General features: G+C 45.7%; 1 protein-coding gene across 2 annotated transcripts in view; it reads left to right on the top strand.

Annotated features, from left to right (window-relative positions):
* SMOX (spermine oxidase) overlaps positions 1–20434 on the top strand; it is a 56776-nt gene that overhangs the window by 25379 nt on the left and 10963 nt on the right. For both annotated transcript variants that reach the window (XM_075092205.1, XM_075092206.1), the window contains exons 2-4: positions 6012–6246; positions 10796–11022; positions 19425–19598. In XM_075092205.1, coding sequence (XP_074948306.1) covers positions 6039–6246; positions 10796–11022; positions 19425–19598 — 609 coding nt within the window. In that variant the 5' untranslated portion in view covers positions 6012–6038. The remainder of the gene's footprint in view (positions 1–6011; positions 6247–10795; positions 11023–19424; positions 19599–20434) is intronic.

Below are 20434 nucleotides of genomic sequence, written 5' to 3'. Positions count from 1 at the left end.
CAGCACGAATGAAAGCCTGGGAAGCGGAGGTGTTGAGGCACTCCAAAGCAAACTCCTGATCCTAGCTAAACTGCTAACGTAAGAGGACTCAGAAAGGTTAGGTGATTGTTTTAAACTGGTCTGTAAACTTCCTTTCAGCTTGTCCATCCTAAGATAGGTATGCCAAAGATCGGCAGGATGTGTTACTCCTCCTCTCGTCACCTGAAAAGCTGCAGGCAGCAGATGCAAGTGGGGCATCCAAATGGTGAAATGGGGTCACCTGGGATGACCATGGCTGCGGTCTGTGGTAAGCCGGGAGCTCACAGCTGTGGCTCCTGGGTGTAAGACAACCTGCTGTGTGATATGGAGTCTGAGGGGAGAGGAAGGTGGCTTTTTTTTTTAAGACTAACCATTCCTGGTGGAAAAAACAAACAAACCAAACCCCTCAAGCAACCACCAGACAAGCCTTTCAGCACGCAAGCCTTGTTTTTAGTACGTTGCCTTGCCCGAGTCTTTGTGTTACCACAGCTAGGACACTACTACCGTGAGAGTATTTGGGTGAGCTAAGAATAGCAGATTTCCTTGAGAAATGTTTTTGTTTATTTTGGTTTTGTATTTTTAAATTGTCTTGGTGACCTTTTTCTTAAGGGTCCTAGAAGAATAGCCTGATCAGAGAGTATTGTTGTAATAAGGAGGGCAGTTGCGAACTGCCTTAATTCTCTGGCTTCTTTCTTGTAACCTGCAAGGTTTTACTGGCAAAATGAGAAAAAAACCCATAAAGTTGGACGTACCTCTGAACTTTATTGCTATTGCTGCTGGATTAAGGGAAGAGAAGGCTTGCATGACATTTGCATTCATGCTATTTCTAGGTTGCCATTGTCTGTGGGGCCATTGTAACTTTAAATAAGTAGAAGGCGCTCTGTGTTAAAGGGAATATATCCAGAAAGTATCTTTATTAAAAGGAAAAAACACAGGAATCTGTTCAAAATTATTCTGAAGTTATTGCTTGGATAGCTCTGGTGTTAAGTCACAGAATCACAGAATCCCAGACTGGGGGGTTGGAAGGGCCCTCTGGAGCTCACCCCGTCCCACCCGCTGCTGGAGCAGGCACCCCCAGAGCAGGGGCACAGGGCCGCGTCCAGGCGGGGGGTGAATGTCTCCAGGGAAGGGACCCCACAGCCTCTCTGGGCAGCCTGTGCCCCTGCTCTGGCACCCGCACAGGGAAGGGGTTTGTCCTCCTGTTCAGGTGGAACTTCCCGTGTTCCAGCTTGTGCCCGTGGCCCCTTGGCCTGGCGTTGGGCACCGCTGGAAAGAGCCCGGCCCATCCCCCTGACACCCACCCTTCAGATATTTATAGGCATTGATGAGATCCGCCCTCAGCCTTCCCTTCTCCAGGCTGAACAAGCCCAGGTCTCTCAGCCTTTCCTCACAAGGGAGATGCTCCAGTCCCCTGAGCATCTTGGCAGCTCTGCGCTGGGCTTGCTCCAGCAGTTGTCCTGCTGAAAGCTAACAAGGCTCCTCTGTGCAGAGGAGGAGCCCATTCCCGGGGAGCAGCCAGTGGGCTGGGTGCGTAGCTAAGATCAGCAGAGGTGGAGGGGTGGGGTGTTCGGAGGATTGAAGAGTGCAAATGCCAGGAGGGGAAACCCATGGTTCTGGGGTGGTAGAATGATGCCTGTCTTAGAAAATACATTTTTGCAAAGATCTGCCCGCTGGAAAACAGCAGTTGAGCTCAGGAATTTTTTGGGGGGGATTGTTTTTAGGGATTTATTTTAAGGTATTTTTTTGAATGAAGGAAACAGTAGAGAGAAGGGGTGAATGAGAGGTAGTGGCACCTACGGAGGCAAGGGCAGAATGGTGATAGAGACTGAAAAAGGGGAGTGGGTCTGGAAGAAGGAGTGATTAGGTACCATGAATGAGTCACTTAGATGTACAAGAGGTAAGAGGATCAAAGCTGTATTTTTAAGACACAAGGAAGAAGTGTATTTGGATTTTTTAAAAATTTCATTTTCTTGTGGCTAGCCAGTGCCTGTTAGCTATCTCACAGCAAAGCTATAAGCAAGACAAAGCAGGGGGAATTCTACTGTTGGCCAAGCTATGATTTAATAATACCCGTGCTTGTAAATGGATATAATCTGTTTCTGCCGCCTCAGAGAGATTCACAGCAGGACAGCTCACACACTTCTCACCCTGTGATTTGAAAAAAAAAACCAACCCAAAGCAAACAAGAAACAACCCTTTTTGACAATCAAGAAAAAGTAAAAAGCCAAACAACCTTTGTGGCAGAGGACGTAGTAATATTCACTGGCTCAAGCCCTGGCCGGTGGCTTGGCAAATACTGAAGGCAGAGCATTGCACATTGACTGTGTTTTATGTGCTTGTTACTTACCAGCCTGAGAGAGTATAATTGATACTGAAATAAAGCATAGTGGGGGTTCATATATTTTTATTGTCTGTTCATTTCACGCTGGAGCACGTATCCTGGTTGGAGAGCCCAAGCTCTTGCTAAATTTTAATTGCCTTCCTCCGCCGATCATACGGTAAAGGTTGTTGGCTAATTAAGGGTGGTTTCTAAATCAGGATTCTGTACACACAAAATAACCTGTTATTTTCTCATCTGTCTAGACAGGTCACCTAATCCAGTATTAAAATGGTGAAACAGGAGGGGAAAAGATTTTCTTGAAGCTTTCATGTGAAGAATTCACACGAGTTTGCTGAAGCCAGGATTAGGAAAGCTGTACTTGAAGAACTGAGCTGAATTGCTTCAGTTTCTATAGGGTGTAGATGCTTCTGCAGAAAGTGGTGATTAAAATACATACTTCCAGGTGTTACCTGGAGGCTGGATGAGAAGTGGAGAGTGTTGTAGGATGTCTGTATGTGTTGTAATAAATCCTAAAGACATTTCTAGTACGAAATTTCAGCTGTGGGTTTATAATAGTTTGCAAATGAGGAGGACTAACCAGATTAAGATTTATTTCTTCTCGAAGTAGAGATGACTGGGATCATAGATGAAGGTCCTTAGTACCGGGGAGAGTGTGAGCAGGGAACGACTGTTCAGTGTTTCTCGTAACATGGTTTTGGGGGATGTCCTCAATTTTTATTGGGTAGTGGTTTTGAAACCACCAAAAGGGCATTAATATTTGCATAAGGTTAACAGACTGTGGAGCTCCTCACCACAAAATTTTTGCTAAGGCCAGGAGCCTGGAGGGATTCAAAAAGAAGTCAGCAAATGCAAGGGGTAGACGTCCCCAGGGTTGTTATACTAAAGGTCTGGACGTTGGCTCTGCCTTGCACTGTCCTTACTGCATGTACTGCTGGCAGCTGGGTACTGCCAGCACAGTGTCATTCCTCTTCGTACTGACCCCGGGCTCTTCAACATGTCTTGCTGTGGTGGTTCTTATATACCCTTTAATAACTGTCCTGCTTTGCCCCTCGTATTCCAGTGGTGGGCTTCCCTGAAGATTAGAATACAGAGATCCTAATGTTAGGGGCCCGTCTTAAAGGTCTTAAAAGAACCGAGAGACATTTCACTTCTTATCTTGTTAGACTAAAAGTCAATAAATTGGCATGCTTGGGAGGGGAGGTAAAGGACCTGTGATTGACAGGGGCCAAGGAGTATAGTGGCTTCACTCAACCTCAGGAGAAGATGGTAGAAAAACCATTTCCTTGTAGGCAGCCCAGCTCCCTCCCATTGGCCTGCACTGGTAAATAGAGAAAAGCAATGCTTCCTTTTTTTGGTTGTTTTGTTTGGTTGGTTTTTTTTTGGCTAGAACATTGTCCCTCATCTCTGCCTGTGGCGCGTGTTTGTGTGAGTCTGTTGAGAGGTCTTGTCCTGCATGTCAGCCTCTGGCTGGCGAGGATTTAACCTATGCATCATGGAGCAGTTCCTACCTATCTCCTCCATACCTGGAGTGCCACGTTCCTGATTATCTTAACCCGTCCTGAAAATCCACTTTCAGAGTGGATTAAGATTAAAAAAAGAGCAAAACACTTCTGTCCCAGATAAGGAAAGTCTACAAGAGGAATGAATCAGCATCAAAGCCAAGTAGAGACAAGACCTAAGGTATCTGCAACTGGAAACTTGACCCATCTCACCAGCTGCTGTAGGGAAGGAGCTTTGCATCCTCCTCTCCCCTGCCTGCTCCAGATCTTCACTGTTTCTTGTGGAACAGGGAAGAAATCGTTCTCTGCTGTTTTTTCAAACTGTTGTAGTGCTTTTGAAACCAGCTTGCTTAGAAGCAAGTCCAGTGCCTGGTTTTGGCTGCTCACAGCTCTTCCGCTTGTCAAATGACCGTGGTTTGTGACTCTTTCACTGTGGGCTAGAAAGCATTGGATGCTTGACATAGTTGACTTCAGCTTGGGTATAACTCTCCCAGCACCAGTGCCTGGCTCCCTGTGACAAATGTCTGCGAGCTGAGATGTGTTGGTCAGGAGATGAAAACAGCGAGATGATTGATGCAATCGCAGGTAGAATTTTTTAGCAGGGCTGCAGCCAGAGCTGGCTCAACGTCACCTGTTCCGTTGTTCAGTGGCAGTTGGAACAAGCTCTGCTGGCAGAAGCAGGGTTTGTTACAGGCACTGAGCTAATCTTTCTTGCAGGTGAGCCCAGATAGGGTGGATTGAGCTGAAGTTGTTCCAGATGAAACTAAACGTTGTCAAAATAGTTGTCAGGAGCTCCTGTAGGAGCACTTTACTTGTTATACCACTGCTTAAAGCACCGTGGACTGGAGTCACCTCTGTTAAAGAGAGCAGGAGAAGCTTGGCCAACAGAAATACACGCTTTCAAAACCCATAGCAAAAAGGACTCTCCACTATTGCTTTGTATTTCATCAGTACGCATGATCATATACTGCGGTAGTCCAGTGGTATCTCAAGTGCAAAGATTTGAGTCTTCTGGTGATACAAGAGAGAAACAGGAGTCTTTGACAGGGGCGAAGGGTTGGGCGAATGGGGGAAGGACTCAGAAGGTGTATCCAGCAGCTTGGCTACAGGTCGGGGCAGCATCCTAGCTCCTTGGATTTCTCTGCAAGTCAGGACCAATGTCTTCTTGGGCCTGGTGGAGTATGGGTCTCTGTACCGTGTTCCTTCGTGCTCTTGAGGGCAGGTGTGAACATCCCCAGAACCAATGACAAGACGTTGACATTCATGTATAAAGTCATCCTACGTTGGTGATCCCTTGTTAGGGTTTACCTTGACCATGGGCTCAGGCCATGCACTAAAATAAGGTGATGGGACCTGAGAGCTAAGGGTATACACAGTTAAAAAGATGGCTTCTAGGAGTCTGCAAATTAAAATAGGGTCCTGCTTGGAGGAGCAGCTGGATGCATTGGGTAGGTGGGGGTAGAATTGGGCTGGTCAGGACCGGCATGAGTTTGAACCTCTCTTCATCAAAGACTGAGGGTGATCCTGATGTGGTAGGACAGCGCTGGCTCCGGGGGCTGCATCGTGTGGCTGTGAATGTTTGAACTGGCCCTTGTTGGCTTTCAGCAGTTGAAACATTCTTCCAACTCTACCATTTCTGTAATGATTGGGTTGATATCTGATCTCCATGCTTTGAGCGAAACCTTCTTTACCTAGTCCCGTAGTTATACGATCTGAAGCTTATGCTTTGTGGTTGCCACAGAGGCAAAGTTGAAGCTTCATGTCTGTGTTGTGGAGCTTGTTGGCATTAAGCGCGTGGGTTTTTTTTCTTTTTTAAAGTCTTTACCACAAAATTGCCACTTTTGGAGGTTATATAAAGAGATGGGAGTTTGAAAATCCTTTGACTTCTCTGGAAATAGTCTACATGGTTCAGGAGGGTGGAGATGTCTGGAGTTTCCAGTACTGGTGCCCCAGGCCAAAAAGTTGTTGCATCCCAATTTGACCTCAGTTATCCTTGCTATGCATCCCAGTTGAAGGCTGGGTCTAGAACACAAGTTTTCTTTCTTTCCTGCTGGACTTTGTTTTTTATTGTTGTAAACTTCCTTAGGATTTTTAACTGCAGAGGATAAGTTTGAGCCGAGTTCTCTGAACACGCTTGTTTGCTTTTTCCATAGGTTCCTTAGAAAGCGAGCTTGGACGGCATGCAAAGTTGTGAAATATCTGCAGACAGCACGGATGATCCTCTTAGTAGTGGCCTACGGAGAAAACGACAGCCTCGAATAGTAGTTATTGGTGCTGGGCTTGCAGGCCTGTCAGCAGCAAAAGCGCTCTTGGAAAGCGGTTTCACGGATGTAACTATCCTTGAGGCGACTGACCGAATTGGAGGCCGCGTGCAAAGTGTGAAACTTGGTAAGAGCAGCATTTTGGGAGTAATGCGTTGGGCTTGCTTTATTCTGCTGGCAAGGCTTTGTGTTGTCATCAGGGTAATTTGGCCTTGGAAATGTGCTTTTTCAGTCAATGTGCACGTGCAAAAGGTTATTTGAGGTGTGACGTTGTCGGAAACAGAAATCCTTGGGCTCCTTTCAGGGTGGGTGGGTGAATCTGAGCATCTCGTGCATCTTTTCCGAGGTGGGGCTGCTCCAAACCCGTGTTTCTATAAAGACCTTGGTGATTGTTTTCATTCGTACAGGAAGAGCTCTGCGTAACAGGTCTGTGGCAAGCGTTCTGGGATTAAAGAACTGTATTGAGAGAGCTTCCACCAACGTTTTCAAGCTTGACTCATGACCTGGAGCAGCCAGTAAATCTCCTGGCTAGTGAACGGCCATTTCTCAGTGGCTTGCATCACTTGCAATGGGGCAAGCTCCAAGCTATTCTGTTTCACAAATAGCCCCATTCATTTCCTTAGAACTAATTCACTGCGGAGGGCACTGCCCACTGTGAATCAGGCTGCTGGAAAAACCTCTCCAATGTATTCTTTCATCCTGATTTGCAGCTTTCCTACCTCTATGGCTTCCTTCCTCAGCGTGTAATCAAGGTCCAGAGACTGGATATTTTAATCCCGTGTCAATTGGAAGGGCCTGTAAAATCTCTAAATGCAAAACTACTGGAACGAACGTTACCCTTTGCTGCACCGTAGTCAATGAAACTTCCCCTGGTTTCTAGAAGGGCATTGCCTGCCTCTTCTCCACAGGAGGCAAAAAGCTCTTCACTTTTACTGAATTGCCTTCCTGATTTCAATTAACTAGTTCTGTTTCTGATCCCTCTCTCTGTATTTATTAACTCTGGCGTCTTGCTGCCCTCCTTTCTTTTTATTTGTCGGGTGCTTACATCACTTTCTATATTTTACTCGATAAGCTCGCCACAGTAAATAAACAACAGTCTCCTATGAACTTTCAGAAGGGAAATGAATGAAAAGGCAGTCGGAAAAATCTAATCTCCAGGGTTTGAATAGGGCACTTTACTTTCTGCTGAGAGTTGGCATAGAGGTTAGAATGGGAAGTGTGTCCTTTACTCACAGTACATTGCATTAAAAATATCCTGGATCATGTCTGCAAGAGGAGGGAAGTGTTAAAGACTTGAAACCTTGAGGGAGCGATGTAGCATTTTGTCAATGCACCTGTGAAATAGTTTTGTTGCACTAGTGTTGTGATGAATCTTCTCACCTTTGGACACCTTCACTGGTTACTCGTATCCTTGCCTTTGCAGGGAATCTACCTCCTGTTTGTTAGCGCTTCTTAACTAACGTGAGGCAAGAGCAGGCTTTTCAGTCTGGTGGAGATCTTGCAGTTTGTAGACGTAACTGTTATCTGCAGAGCAGAGGATTGGAATCCGAAGTCTTGATCTTTTAATATGTTTCTGAAAGCTACAAACTGTCTTTTCTTATCTTCTGCAAACCGTCAAAGTTACACTCTGTGTATGTGGACTGTGGTTCTCTGCCAAGGTGGGTCCATGTTCTGGTCCCTTGTGCACTTTGCAGGTTCACGTGCCCTTTAGCCAAAGGATTTTGGAGCTTTGTTGGGCGGTGAAATGCTCAGAAGCAGCTCCAACTCAGAACCTCCTTATTCCCTGGTACAAGGGCAAAAGGGCAGCATGGTCCTGGGCTGCTTTCTTCTTCTGCACCACCCTGAGCAGCAAGGTTGCCCCTGGGGCACGCGAGACCTGCTTACTTCTCAGAACCGGCTACAGCTTGCAAAAAAATGTTACAGAAGTGGTTCTTCTGCGTCTTCAGCATATGACCCTTTTGATCCGCTTGTCTAAATGGCATTTAAATGTTAAACTTCTCTGGCCACTCCCGTCTGCGCACTCCACTACAGATCTGATTTAAATCATCACCGGAGCTACGGTGGCACCTTCTCAGGGTTATGTCCTCATACTTCCACTCGCACTGAGCCGTGCTGCGCCTTGCAGGGGACAGTGCTTTCCCTCAGCTGCACAGAGCACATTGCTACTCAGCACAGGGGAATAATTTGGGTTTCCAGAGGTTTGGTTCATTGTTTCTAGCGCAGGTGAGGCAGAGGGTTTGTGTGTTTGTGTACTGTAAGTGTGTTTCTTGTACGTGATCTGTAACATCTGTATCCACTGCAGATATTTCACGACAGGATGCCCAAGAAATAGTCAGGGCTGCAAAGGGAAATGTGAAAGTTCCCGTGCGTATTCAGAAGGCTTGATACGCAATCTGTGTGTTCCTTTGGAAGACTGCTGGTATGGTATATTGTTGTGTGTAGGCCTGTTCTGACTGCTGCTTGTCTCTCAGTGATTATATTCATAGCATAGGAAGCAGATTTTTCTTTTCTATTTTTTGATGTATTGGATGATTCATTCAAAGCAGATTAACATTGAAACTAAAATCTTTTATGGTCCTGAAAGTAAATTAGCTATCTCTGTTTAAAAAGTTGCTATTTATTTTTACACTTCTAAGGAATTTATCGTGTAATGTACACGAGTTAACAACTGGCGTATCTGCTTGGTAGTGCTGATGGAGAGTTTCTAAGTATTACAGACAAGAATGACTATTTTTAATTTGTTGGCATTTGATTATATTCCACACAGCTACTGGAAACAGGAGAGCTTGGGACACATCGTAATTGTTACCGAGCACGAATACAGCGGGACTTGCTGGCATATTTTTTTTCTTTCAAGGATCAGGTACCCCATAAATAACAGCTATATATAGGCAATTGTTAGTATAGCAGAGAGCAAGCCCCTGACACAAAGCAGCAGGCAGTATTTCTGCTGCTGATCTGGCATGTGGTGACTTGCAGGAGGATTGCATTAACAAGGTGACTGCCACATGCAATATTTATGAGCTTTGTACCTGTGGCTGCCAACGTACAGCAGTCATTTCCGCTAGGCTGGATGCTCTGGGAGTGTATTGGAGTTTGTGGTGCCTTAAATACGCACACGTTTGTGACTTGATGCCGCACGCTCTGAAGCACATGCTTTGTTTTAGGTACACATAGAAATCTTGTGTACTCTCGAGCCCTGTAATGCATGTTTTGAAGGGCAATCAGCATGCTCCTTAACGATGAGGTGGCCGTCTGCTTGAAAAACAAGGTATGTGGAGCTTCCCTTGGAGGCAGCGTCTCAGCAGAAGAGCAGCATTTCCCGAGCCCTCACCCATTAAACTTGACTGCATTATAGCACAGTGCTGCAGTGTCTTTCTGTCTGAGCATATATTTACATGTTAAGCAGTATATGATGACTGGTAACTGCACGATCCGTTCTTCATCAAGCAGGGTCCTATTAACTATCCCACTTAATCAGACATTCCCACACCTCTGCAGAGCGAGCTGCTCAGCGTGGTGCTGGCTGGGATGCTGGGGGAACACAGCTTTGTCAGACTTCAAAACAGCTAGCTTTGGACTTCTGAGAATCTGTAAAAATGTGGGTGGAGGACATCATCCAAACTTATTTTTAGCACCTTCTTTCAGCTGCTGAACATCTCCCTGTGCTATCGGCCTAGTCGTGGCAGCGCTGACTTCGGAGGGGTCAGAGCCCTGGTGCAAACCCCGGTGGTTTTAAGGAAGGGAGAGAATGGGGCTGACCAAACTCTTTGTGTTTTCCAGGCAGAGAGTATAGGTGATGAAGACTAAGTGTGTTGGGTGTTTAACCTGACAGTGCCTCTTTTTAAAGAACCTGATTTAAATTTTCAAAGGCATAAATAATAGAATATAACCTGTTTACTCATTTGGGGAATGGAAATGCATTTTTGTATTGCATATCATCTGAGGTATGTTTGTAAATAACTTATATTTTTAATCACAGGACGAGGTTCAGTGTGCAGGCCAATGCTGCTGTCCCAGGGTAATCCAAATTTTCCTACATCTCCCTGCTGTAGATGCTTTTGTTCTTGTGTCTGGGTATCCATCCCCTTCTCTTGGATACAGTGGATATTTGAAGTCTTTAGGTACTCTGTCCTTTCCCTACAACTATAATATTTACGCGAGTGTCCTTATATGTCCTTTTTGCAATAGTGCAGCGTGGCTTCTTACAGCTCTTTTCCTTCATGCACCCCCTTCGCTGGTACGTGGCTTGTGCTGCAACAAGCAGTACATCCTCTGCTGTCTGATCATGTCCTTAAGCGCAGGTTTAGAGAAGATGATTGAGAAAGGCCAAGTTGCAAGGATAGAGCAGCCAGTAACAGCCATGGTAAGAGCTGGCAACCAGTAAGATTCTGAATTTCACCTTAAATATCAAAGGTGTGTCACTGTGATGTATCTATTGGAAACACCCCATCCTTCTAGCACTATCTAAACTGGTATCCTGAAGGACTGGTTTGAAGAACACTGGTATTGCTCTTGTCTAGCAGAGAAAGCTCGCTTAAGTGATGTTCAGGCATGAGTTGTCCTTGGGCAATTGTTCTGCTTTTGCACGCATACGTTCTATTTAGGGCTGACCTTGACAAGCTTTTGGGAAAATGGGCTCCAATAACTAGTTTGCTTGGTTTACTCCCCTGCAGGGCACGCCACTCTTGAACTGGGAGCTACGTGGATTCATGGTTCACATGGAAACCCAGTCTATCATCTAGCAGAAGACAATGGTTTACTTGAAGAGACTACTGATAGTGAGAGGAGCGTTGGACGGATCAGTCTTTACTCCAAGAATGGGGTGGCTTATCATCTTACCAACAACGGGCAAAGGATCCCGAAAGATGTGGTTGAAGAATTCAGTGATTTATATAACGAGGTTGGTATTCAGCTGCTTTGTCAGGTTGTAGATCTGCCTGAAACAGTGAGAAACCTTGACAGTTACAACATTCCGGATACTGGACAAAGGTAGAAAACCAATAATGTCTTTCATTTCTTTGCAAGAAATCAACACTTCGTTTGCTCTCATCTGCTTAACTGTGCCCCATTTGTCCCTGATGTTCAGGGATTAACTCGCTGTTGTTAGGAAGAACAATCTTTCCACATTTGTCATCAGTTTAATCACTTCCAGCAACTATTGCTGGGGAGATCCAGTCACTTGCTCTAGAAAGTGGCTACTTAATTAGAAGAGTAGGGGAGGGATCAAATTACTAAACAAAGTAGAATGCCAAACCTTAGCAACAGCCATTGTAGTCCTGTGACATTTTATTGATGTTATAAATACCGTAGTGTCCTGTGTAATATGCCACAGTCAGTGCAGTATCGTAGGAATTGCAGGTTTTCTTGCATCAGAAGGAAAAGAACATCTTTTCTGGTGGATTCAGACCAGCGTGGACTTCATGTTTAAGGTTATTTTAACTCCTTTTGAGCAATGTTCAGTGACGTCTTCTGCAGTTCAGTGTAGATGAGGGCCTCAAGTGTGTGACAGAAGAGCCAAACAGAAAAAAAAAACAAACAACTGCAGATGCAGAACCTAAATATACCAAATAGAATCCTGCGAGATGAAATTAAATGAAAATGTGCGTTTAGTGGCAAGATTAATCTCTGCTAAAAAAGCAATGAGTCAATGTTAGACTCAGAGAAAAAAGGCCAAATTTGTTTTCATGTAACTCGGCACTGCTGCTGTCATCCTGGTATTTCTTTCAGAGGGAAAATGGGGTGTCTTACTGATTTGTGTATTGAACACATATGGGAGATTGGTATTAGTTCTGTCTGCTTTCAGTAGGAAGACTCAGCCTTGGGTAGAGTGAAGTGAGAGGAGGAGGCTTGCCAAAGTTAATTATAATTATACCCCACCTTTTTTTTTAAATGTCACTTATGAAGTACATTTAGGGGGGGTCAGTGCAGAGTGTCTAGTCTTCCAGGTAATGTGATCTCTCAGTGGGTTGTATAAAACAGAGCAAAACCCTATCACTTTCATCAGGCTGTAGCCGTGCCTAAAGCCTTCAGATTTTCATCTGACAGTGAACTTCACCAGTATTTGACACTTGGCTAAACACACACTGGATTCAGGTTACTCTTGCTTAAAAATATGTCTAAGAGCATTTAGAAAGCCACCAAGAGAAAAGTCACTGTAGCCTATAAAGCATTATCAAGAATTGAATGGAGAGCAGAAATGGGGATTTGTTTTTCTGTTGGAAAAGAGTTTTGACGCTGTCCTGGGTCTCTGAACTGGAATCTGTGATGGGATGGCACAAAATCATTTTCGTTTTAGAGAGGGGTTGTAGGAATTTCAAAGAAACCTCATTATGGAAGGAATTTAGCAACCCGTGGCAGGGAGGGAATTCTTCTTGGACAAAAGCAGGTGGAGATGATTCATCTGAACCACTTCATATTACTGGACTGAAAACAGGACCAGAGCCAGCCAGGGAAAAAGGCAGGTGAGATGTGTGCGGAGCAAGGTTAATAGCAACTAAGACTAGAAAAGAGAGAGGGAATAAGTGAAAATACTGCAGTGAGCAGCATTATTTATGTAAATGGAACACCGCCAAGCTGCATGCAGTGCTCGGTGATCATCCTGTCTCAAAGATGAGAGGAAAATCTCCAGCAAAGGGAGGGTGACACAGGCTCTGAAATGAGGAGGGAATACAGAGATGAGAACTGCTTAGCTTTTGAGATACAGCCAATAAGATAAAGGCTATAACAAGGTGCCAGTGTTTTAGAAATGCTTAATTTGGTAATTTAAAGCAAGAGAAAGGGGGCAGCCAGTGACATGAGAGAACAACGCATTAAAAGTTAATCTTCTTTATGCAACACATAATTAGCTTATCATTGCCACAGGAGATCTTTCTCCCCAGGAGACAGAAAAGGCTTTCACATTTATGGATAGTAAAAATGTCTACAGCTACTCAGTGCAATAAAAAATATGTAAGGGACAGCTTAAGCCAAGAAGAGGACGTCGGCCAACCTCTTAACTGCTGTTGCTGGGCAGGTGCTTTCTCCGTCTTCCTTCAAAGTGTGCTGGAATCTCTTGCAGGGGCAGCTCGTGGTTTTGTTGAGCTTCTCATTCCAGCCTCTTTGGGGTGGCAGGTTGGACAAGCTTTAATGGTTTAAGACAGCTGACTCTGGTTTCTTCCCTGTGCTGTACGGGACAAGTAGGAATTAAGGCGAGCTTTGGGATCCCCTGAAAATCTCCAGTTAAAAAAGACTGTATGAAATACAAGTGCCGGGTGGGTGGGCAGTCAGGAGCACGTGCAGCAGGCATATGGCTTAGGGGGCCTTTTCCTCTGGCATAAAGTGCAGAGAATCTTTCTGTTTACACATGCTGACTCTGCCTGGTGCACGTCTGGTTTGTGTTTTGTTGAGGCTCCCACTCCCCCAGCATTTTTTTTTGTGTTTTCACTCAAGTCCTTCCATCAGTTTTTTTTCCATCCTGGCTGGCCAATACTCTCTTGCTTTAACTGGTGGTGAAATGGGTGCTGGGGAGGAACAGTAGGAATTTGGTCTTCAGTTCTGAATCTCTGTTCTTTTGAGGAGGCAGTGTTTTTCAGAGGTTTTGTTAAAACGTCTTGAAGTTGTCCAGGATAAAAAGCCATTTTACAGATCACCAAATCCTGAGGTCAGGCTCTTCCCTTGCCTACTAGGAGCTCCCAGGTGCTTCTCAGAGCCTTGGGGCAGCCTGCTGTTAGCAGTCCTGCCATCACGCTATCTCATCTCTCAGGCTGCATCTCCCCCTTTAGAAGAGGCTGAGATAGCAAAGCCTGTGACACACGCTGTCCTGACTTGAAAAGAAAAAAAAACCACCCAAACCAAAACAACCAGCAACCACATGATGGATGCAAAGCCTAATCAGGGATGGAGCACTGGCATGAACAGTGGAAAATACAGTCTTGAATGAATGGGGCTAAATTTGTCACAGTATCGAATGCCTGCCCTCCCCTGCGCAGCCGGCTCACTTCCCATGCACTCACACACTGCCCTTCTTTCGCTGCAGCTGCTGCTGTGTGCCTGGGCTCGAGCACATGCCTTCAGCTCTGCTTCTGCATCTGCACCTCTCCAGCCCCAGTTATCTTGTCATCTGGACACCAAATTCTAGTGAATGCAAGGTGCCGAGGGTCTCCCTCAAGCGTTTCCCTTGGGTCTATGGAGTCACTGAAGCTGGAGCCTAGCGAGGCAACGTCTCGCCTCTGTGTGCTGAGTTTTCCTGGTGTGAAAGGCAAGGCACCCCAGTACCTCCAGAGCTTTGCCTCGCCAGTTCATTTGGAAAGTCCTTACGCTTTTTCCAGGCACTTGTCCAATCTTTTTTGGCTGGCTTCTTCTACTTCAATACAAGTTTTGCTTCTTTTGTTTGCAGTAGCCTGAATTTTTAATAGCTGTAGTGATGCCTCACAGAAGCCTTTATTTGGTTACGAGGAAGCCGAGCAGTAAGAGTGCTCAGCTCTTCATTTCTGTAGCAGAAAGCTCCCTATGAGAGGCTGTCTTAACCGAGAGGCTCTTGCACTGGACCGAAGTCAGCTGGGATCTACAACGAGCTTGTGACTGAGCTGACGCAAGTCTCCCTCCATGAGAGCACTAGGAAACCGAGCAATGCCTGTAAGGAAGGTCTCCAGTCCTGCAGAGCAGCTACCTGGATTTCCAGCCACGCGCTGTCAAGTGACACTCCGTGAGAAAGGGCATTGAGCCTGCTGTTGGCAGGACAGCTCTGCAGCTGCTGTTGTTTTAAGACTATCCTCCTTAGACAGCGGACTGTGTCTAACTGGCACTGCTCAGGGTCATCGCCAGTCCACTTGGTCAGTCTCTCCAAGGAAGGGGGCACCAGCATCGGAAGGTTCCCCAGAGTGTGATGATCATGCCACGTATTCATAATCTTCTCACCTTCCTCTCCACTCCTGCTCGGGTAACTGAGGGAATCCTGGGGCTGGGGGAGGATTTTGGCTTCTGCCTGCTTGTACCCCATCCTCGTGACCCTCAAAGAAAAGCGACAGGAGTGTGACCTTTGAGGGCAGTGTCTGCAGCTTCAGTGTCTGTGTGTTCGTATAACTGCTGAGAAAATGTGAATAGGGACAATCCATCTCAGAGTCGCTCTTCAGTCCCTGCTAAATCCTCATTTCCCTCTCCAAAGAGGCATTTAAGGCCAACTGCCAGGTATTTGTGAAGGGTGGGAGGGAGGTGGTGAGCTTGACAAGTTAACTGCAGGTGAAAAATCACACTGCTTTGCCTGCCCAAGAATTTCACAGTCCTTTGGCCAGCCTGATTTAGAAAAAGTGCCTGTTTTTACTTAGGCTTTTCAGTAAAGATGTGGTCCCTAAAGACCTGCTTTGCAGGAACCCTCCCCTTAACAATCAGCTAATTAATGGCCTTGTTATCTGTCAGCTTTCTCCTGTGTGCTGCCCAGCTTCTGGGAGAGGGATGCAGCCAAAGAATGACAAAGTTTTCCACCCTTCTCACCCCCACCCTGTACTGGGCTTCCTGCCATCCCCAATTAAGCTCCAGTGCCTTGCCTTGCATTATCGTAGAGAGCAGGACTGAAGGGCCACCAAGAGTCACCGTTCCCTCCCTGCCCCTCTATTGCACTGACAGATGTCTGGCCTGGTAACAGCATGGACCTATCTCCATCGGGTTTTTTTTCACTAACCGGGGATTAAGTCACTGCAGTTTTTAAGCCAAGTAAGAAAAAGACAATGGTACGGATCGTCACGGATGCCGACAGGAAGGAGCATGGATTGGGATGTGCTTTCCTGACCTCCTTCAGTGCTGAGAAACTTCTTTATTTAGATTTGTTCTTCCTAAGAGACGGCCTCTTCCTGTGGTGGAGCACGTATGTAGTAAACACGTGTAGGTGGAAGCCTGTAGGTAACAGAGAGGACATCCCTGGTGGAACCCATGTTCTCTGCGGAGACCCCGCTTGTGGGATGCCCCAAAGCTGGTCAGAAAGAAGACAGAAGCTCTGAGCCCAAGTGGAGCCATTTTAGGGTTATGGCTGTTCAAATAAGTCCTTTTAATTTCTGACCTTCAGCCCCATTTCCCCACAGGATTGTACATAAACCCTCAGAATTAGGGATGGAAACCTGCACAGAATGGATAGTCACTTGAGATGTTCTGCATCTTTTGCTTCTGCCGATGGTTCTTGCAGGCAGGCTTCTAGGGCCAGTTGTTCTGCCCGAACCCAGAGGAGCTTTAGCATGAGAAATGATTAGGTCATTGTGCTGGGATGCGAGTTTGCCAGCGGTAGGAGCTGGGAGGTGATGCACCCTGTCCTTATTTTTAATTCCTGCTTGTATCAGGTCTGTGATAATAGAAAAGGGAGATCGGTCTGGACTGTATATGGTGTAGCTCTCCTTGCTGATGGGCATGGTGCTCTCGGTTTGGACGCATGGATGTTTTGTAGGGTTAACTAGAAAATCAGCAGAATATGTCAGGTGGTTCTTGATGCTACCTTTCTCCAGGCTCTCTGAAGTAAAGCCCACCTGAAGTCTCTCAGGAATCCTTCTTTCATCACATTGTGATGAAATGATTGAAGGAGGATGTGTCTTCAAATCTCACAAATGCCTCATGACTTCAGAGGCCGTGGGCATGATGCTGCTTTCTGTTACTGTGAGCAGTTTCCCACCTGAGGAAGCAAAGCCCAAGTGACTCCAACTACAGACAGTACAATTCTGCTCCTACTTCATTAAAAACCTACCTTAAATGGGACTTTTAGTGAACCTTTTCCATAGTTTCTTATACAGGCTGTGTTCGCTGCACGTGTACATTAAAGAATACATGTTGAGCATCTTTTTGATTCATTTATTATGACAATGTATCTCTTAACGTAGGACTTGCTCTTGTTTCTTCTCTTGCTTCTTTCCTATAACAGCTTTCCTTTCTGTCCATCAAATGTTTCAGCACCCCCAAGAAGAGAAAAGCAAAGAAATAATGGGGTTTCTGAGAAAAAAAAATCCTGATGGTGGATGGGACGACATATGTAGGAAAGAATTTACTTGATATTTACAGCACCGAGAACTGTGCATTTCTGCTTTTCTCTCTGTTGGGCAATGAAGAGTACAACGGTTAATAAAAACATACCCATGGCTCACTTATCCTTTTGGCCAAATGGTAACTGGGTTTTAACACAGCTTTGCTTGTCTTGTGAATGTGTTATCTGCTTACAGTGTGCAATCGGCTTATGAAAGCTGAGCTGCATTATGCTGACGCAAGGTCTATGCAGCTTGTACTTGCTGGAAGTGGTTTGGGCCTCAGAAATCAGCCGACCTGAGAACCGTGGGATGTTGAAACTGCCAAAGAGCTTTTGGCGTCAGGGAACAGAGAATACACTATTTCCTTTCCTTTGCGGAAAGCCTTCGTTTCATAGAGGGCACTGGCCTCCGCATTTCTTGTCTGGAAGTGTCCTTGGAAAGACTGTGTCTTATTCAGTGTCTGCAGTTCTCTTCTGTATTCAGCAGTTCCACTCATTTTTCTTGTGATTACTTCTCTGGTTTTGTAGTTTATTTTCCCCCTTTCACCCTCTTTTTTTAAAAATTCAGTTTCCTCCTTATCCTGTACTTGTCCTTATCTACCCTCCTTCCTCCAACCACTCACAGACCTGCTCTCTCTTACTCCTACCACTGCCATACATTTTCCACCACTGCCTCCCCTTCCACATCACCCCTCTATTTTGCCTCCTCAGACTCACTTTATTCCTAAAACCCAAGAGAAAAGCAACCTTCTGGGGAGCATCAAGGTGGGAAGAAACTAAAACACGATGAATTAGCCATGTCAGCAGAGAATGAGAAGCTGTAGGAGCCTTTGAAGGAGAGGCTGCCACTGTTGTGCCTTCTTCCTACCAGGCATTTACTTTTGAGTTGAACTCCTCGGTATGTCTGAATAATCTGGCTCCAAAAAAGGATCATAAATTGGAGTCAAGCCATCTTTGACAGGAGAAACTCGCCAAGCAGGGATCTTGCCTCCCTACTTGTAAGCGTACTGTGTACTTCTGTGGCATGATATAAATGAGAAGGTGACTCATTCTGGACAAACAAGTTGTTAATGGGATGAGTTGCACTTCTGGGGGGGCATCTTTTAAAAGCTTTCCTGTTTTAAAAGATTCCTGGGAGTTTGTCCATGGAAATAAGGGGCCATGATTCAACAGCAGGCTCTTCTGGCAATCCTACAGACAGAAGTACTGACTATTCCAGACAGCCACAAGTAGATGGCTGAAGTGGATGGTTGTTTTCTTACTTCTACAGTGGAAAACCGGGGTTAAAAAAAAATGTCAGGAAGATCTTCGTCAAAGAAGAATGATTTGTTATAAGGGGATTTTACCTGTGGTCCTCCTCCGGCTGGCTCCTCGTGGGGGGCTACTAGGGATGTCATTGTTTTCCATGGATCTGTACCTCTCTTGTGCTCAACAATTCAAATGTGTGTGCACACAAAATTCCTTTGCTAAGCCTGCGTTGATGGCTTCCTATTTTTCAGGGGACAACAATAAAATAAATATGAAACTGAATTCCTCCACCCTGGTGGATTCCTGGGTGTTATTGCTAAATAATCAGAATAACGGAGAGGGTAGAGGGGCTGGTTCCAGGTTAGAGCAGTCAAAGATCTGAGCCCTGCAACCTGAGAAAGGCTTTAGATACAGAGTCTGCACCTGGGATTGCACCTGAGACACCAAAGTGGGAGAAGAGCTGGTGCTTTATTGTCAGATGAGAGGAAGCACGTGGGTCCTGCTGCCTGAGTTCACCCCCAGCAGGCTTTGGGTGGAGGCTGGAGCTTAGTCAGGCTGTGACACTGCTCAGCAGAGCCAGAAATTACACTGAGCAAACCTAAGCCTGCTCTGTAGAGGTGCTCTGCAGTGTGTGCTCGCCTGGCTTACTGATCCAGCTGCAAGGTCTAAACAGCTGGTTGAACAACAGGCTTCAGCTACTGAAAATGGCAGGACTGTCTCACTTGGTCTTCTGCAGGCGACAGACCGGACATGCTTGAATTAAAAAAATAACTTAATTGTAAGTTAATAGTAACTTAATGTCTTAATAGTAACTAGACTGTTGCAGGTGAGTAAAGTTGGTTATCTTTGCCTGGAGGGGAGTGTTGCTTCCTGCCTTGTAACCAGCGTAGCTGTGGGCGCAACTTGGCGTGGCATCGGAGCAAAGTGCACAACAAACTGCCAGAGCTGATTGCTCAAGTTGGCAAGAGAAGGTGATCTGAACGTGCTGGTTTTGTTTGAATGGAGGAAACAGCATCCTACTTGGGGCTTGGATTCTGCTGTGAATCACATTGTCCATCTTTCTGTCTTACCTCTCGCAGGTCTATAACCTGACTCAGGAGTTCTTCCAACGAGGTAAACCAGTCAATGCTGAGAGCCAGAATAGTGTGGGCGTCTTTACACGGGACGTAGTGCGCAAACGTGTCAAGGCCGATCCGGATGACACAGAGGCCGTCAAGAGGCTGAAACTAGCCATGATCCAGCAGTACCTTAAGGTGTGTGTGCACGTCATTGGCTTTTTGTTTTGACTAACAGCAGACAAATCTTGACCCTCAGAGACCTGGCTAAGCCTTGCACATCACTGGGGAATTGCTTTCTGTGGTCTCTGGCAGCTGGGGCAGTTTGTGTTCATGTTGACAACTTTTCCTTGTGAGGCGTATCCGAAGACAGTGGGCTGCAAGAAATGATGCCTTTACTTTGGTTTTTCTTTTTCCCCACTCCTTATCTTAAACTTCCACCTTTCTAATCAGAAGGGGATTCCCTAGGCCCTGTTAAATTTTCTGGTGTAATTCAACATTTTCCTACCACCTGAGGCTACTCTATTGTCCGCTTCTTTTAGTTATGTCTTGTCTTGTGCCTTATACCTGGGACCCTGTGGTCCTACCTGAGTGTCTTTTACCCCCTTCTGCCCCTGTCCACATCTCGGAGACCAGAGAAGTGTAACTTTGATACCAATAATTTGCTGAAGAAATCCCTGGAAAGCATTTTGAAGGTAAAAGCAATAAAATCAAAGATAGACTGTATAAACCCGTGTCCTAATCATCTTTCCTCACGGCTTCCCTAGTTCTTTTTATCTCCTTGATGCCTCGGCCTAAATGAGATCTCTGTGGGATGAGGACTTAATGCTGCATCAAGCACTCCACAAGTAAAGCCTAACAGTCATTCCTATTTCAATTATAATGACTTAAAGGCTTAGGAAATGAGGCAGGGGAAGCAAGCAGCAGTCTGTGTTGTGGGTAAGTGTATGGTATTCACTGTTTACAGGTGGGAAGCTGAAACAAAGAGAAATAAAGACCTAAAGAGTCTCACCGGAAACCTGTGATAAAGCTGA

The sequence above is a fragment of the Phalacrocorax aristotelis genome, chromosome 4, assembly GCF_949628215.1.
Source record: "Phalacrocorax aristotelis chromosome 4, bGulAri2.1, whole genome shotgun sequence".
NCBI lineage: Eukaryota > Metazoa > Chordata > Aves > Suliformes > Phalacrocoracidae > Phalacrocorax > Phalacrocorax aristotelis.
The sequence above is the reverse complement of the archived record's forward strand: the minus strand, read 5'-3'. Positions and strand labels throughout refer to the sequence as shown.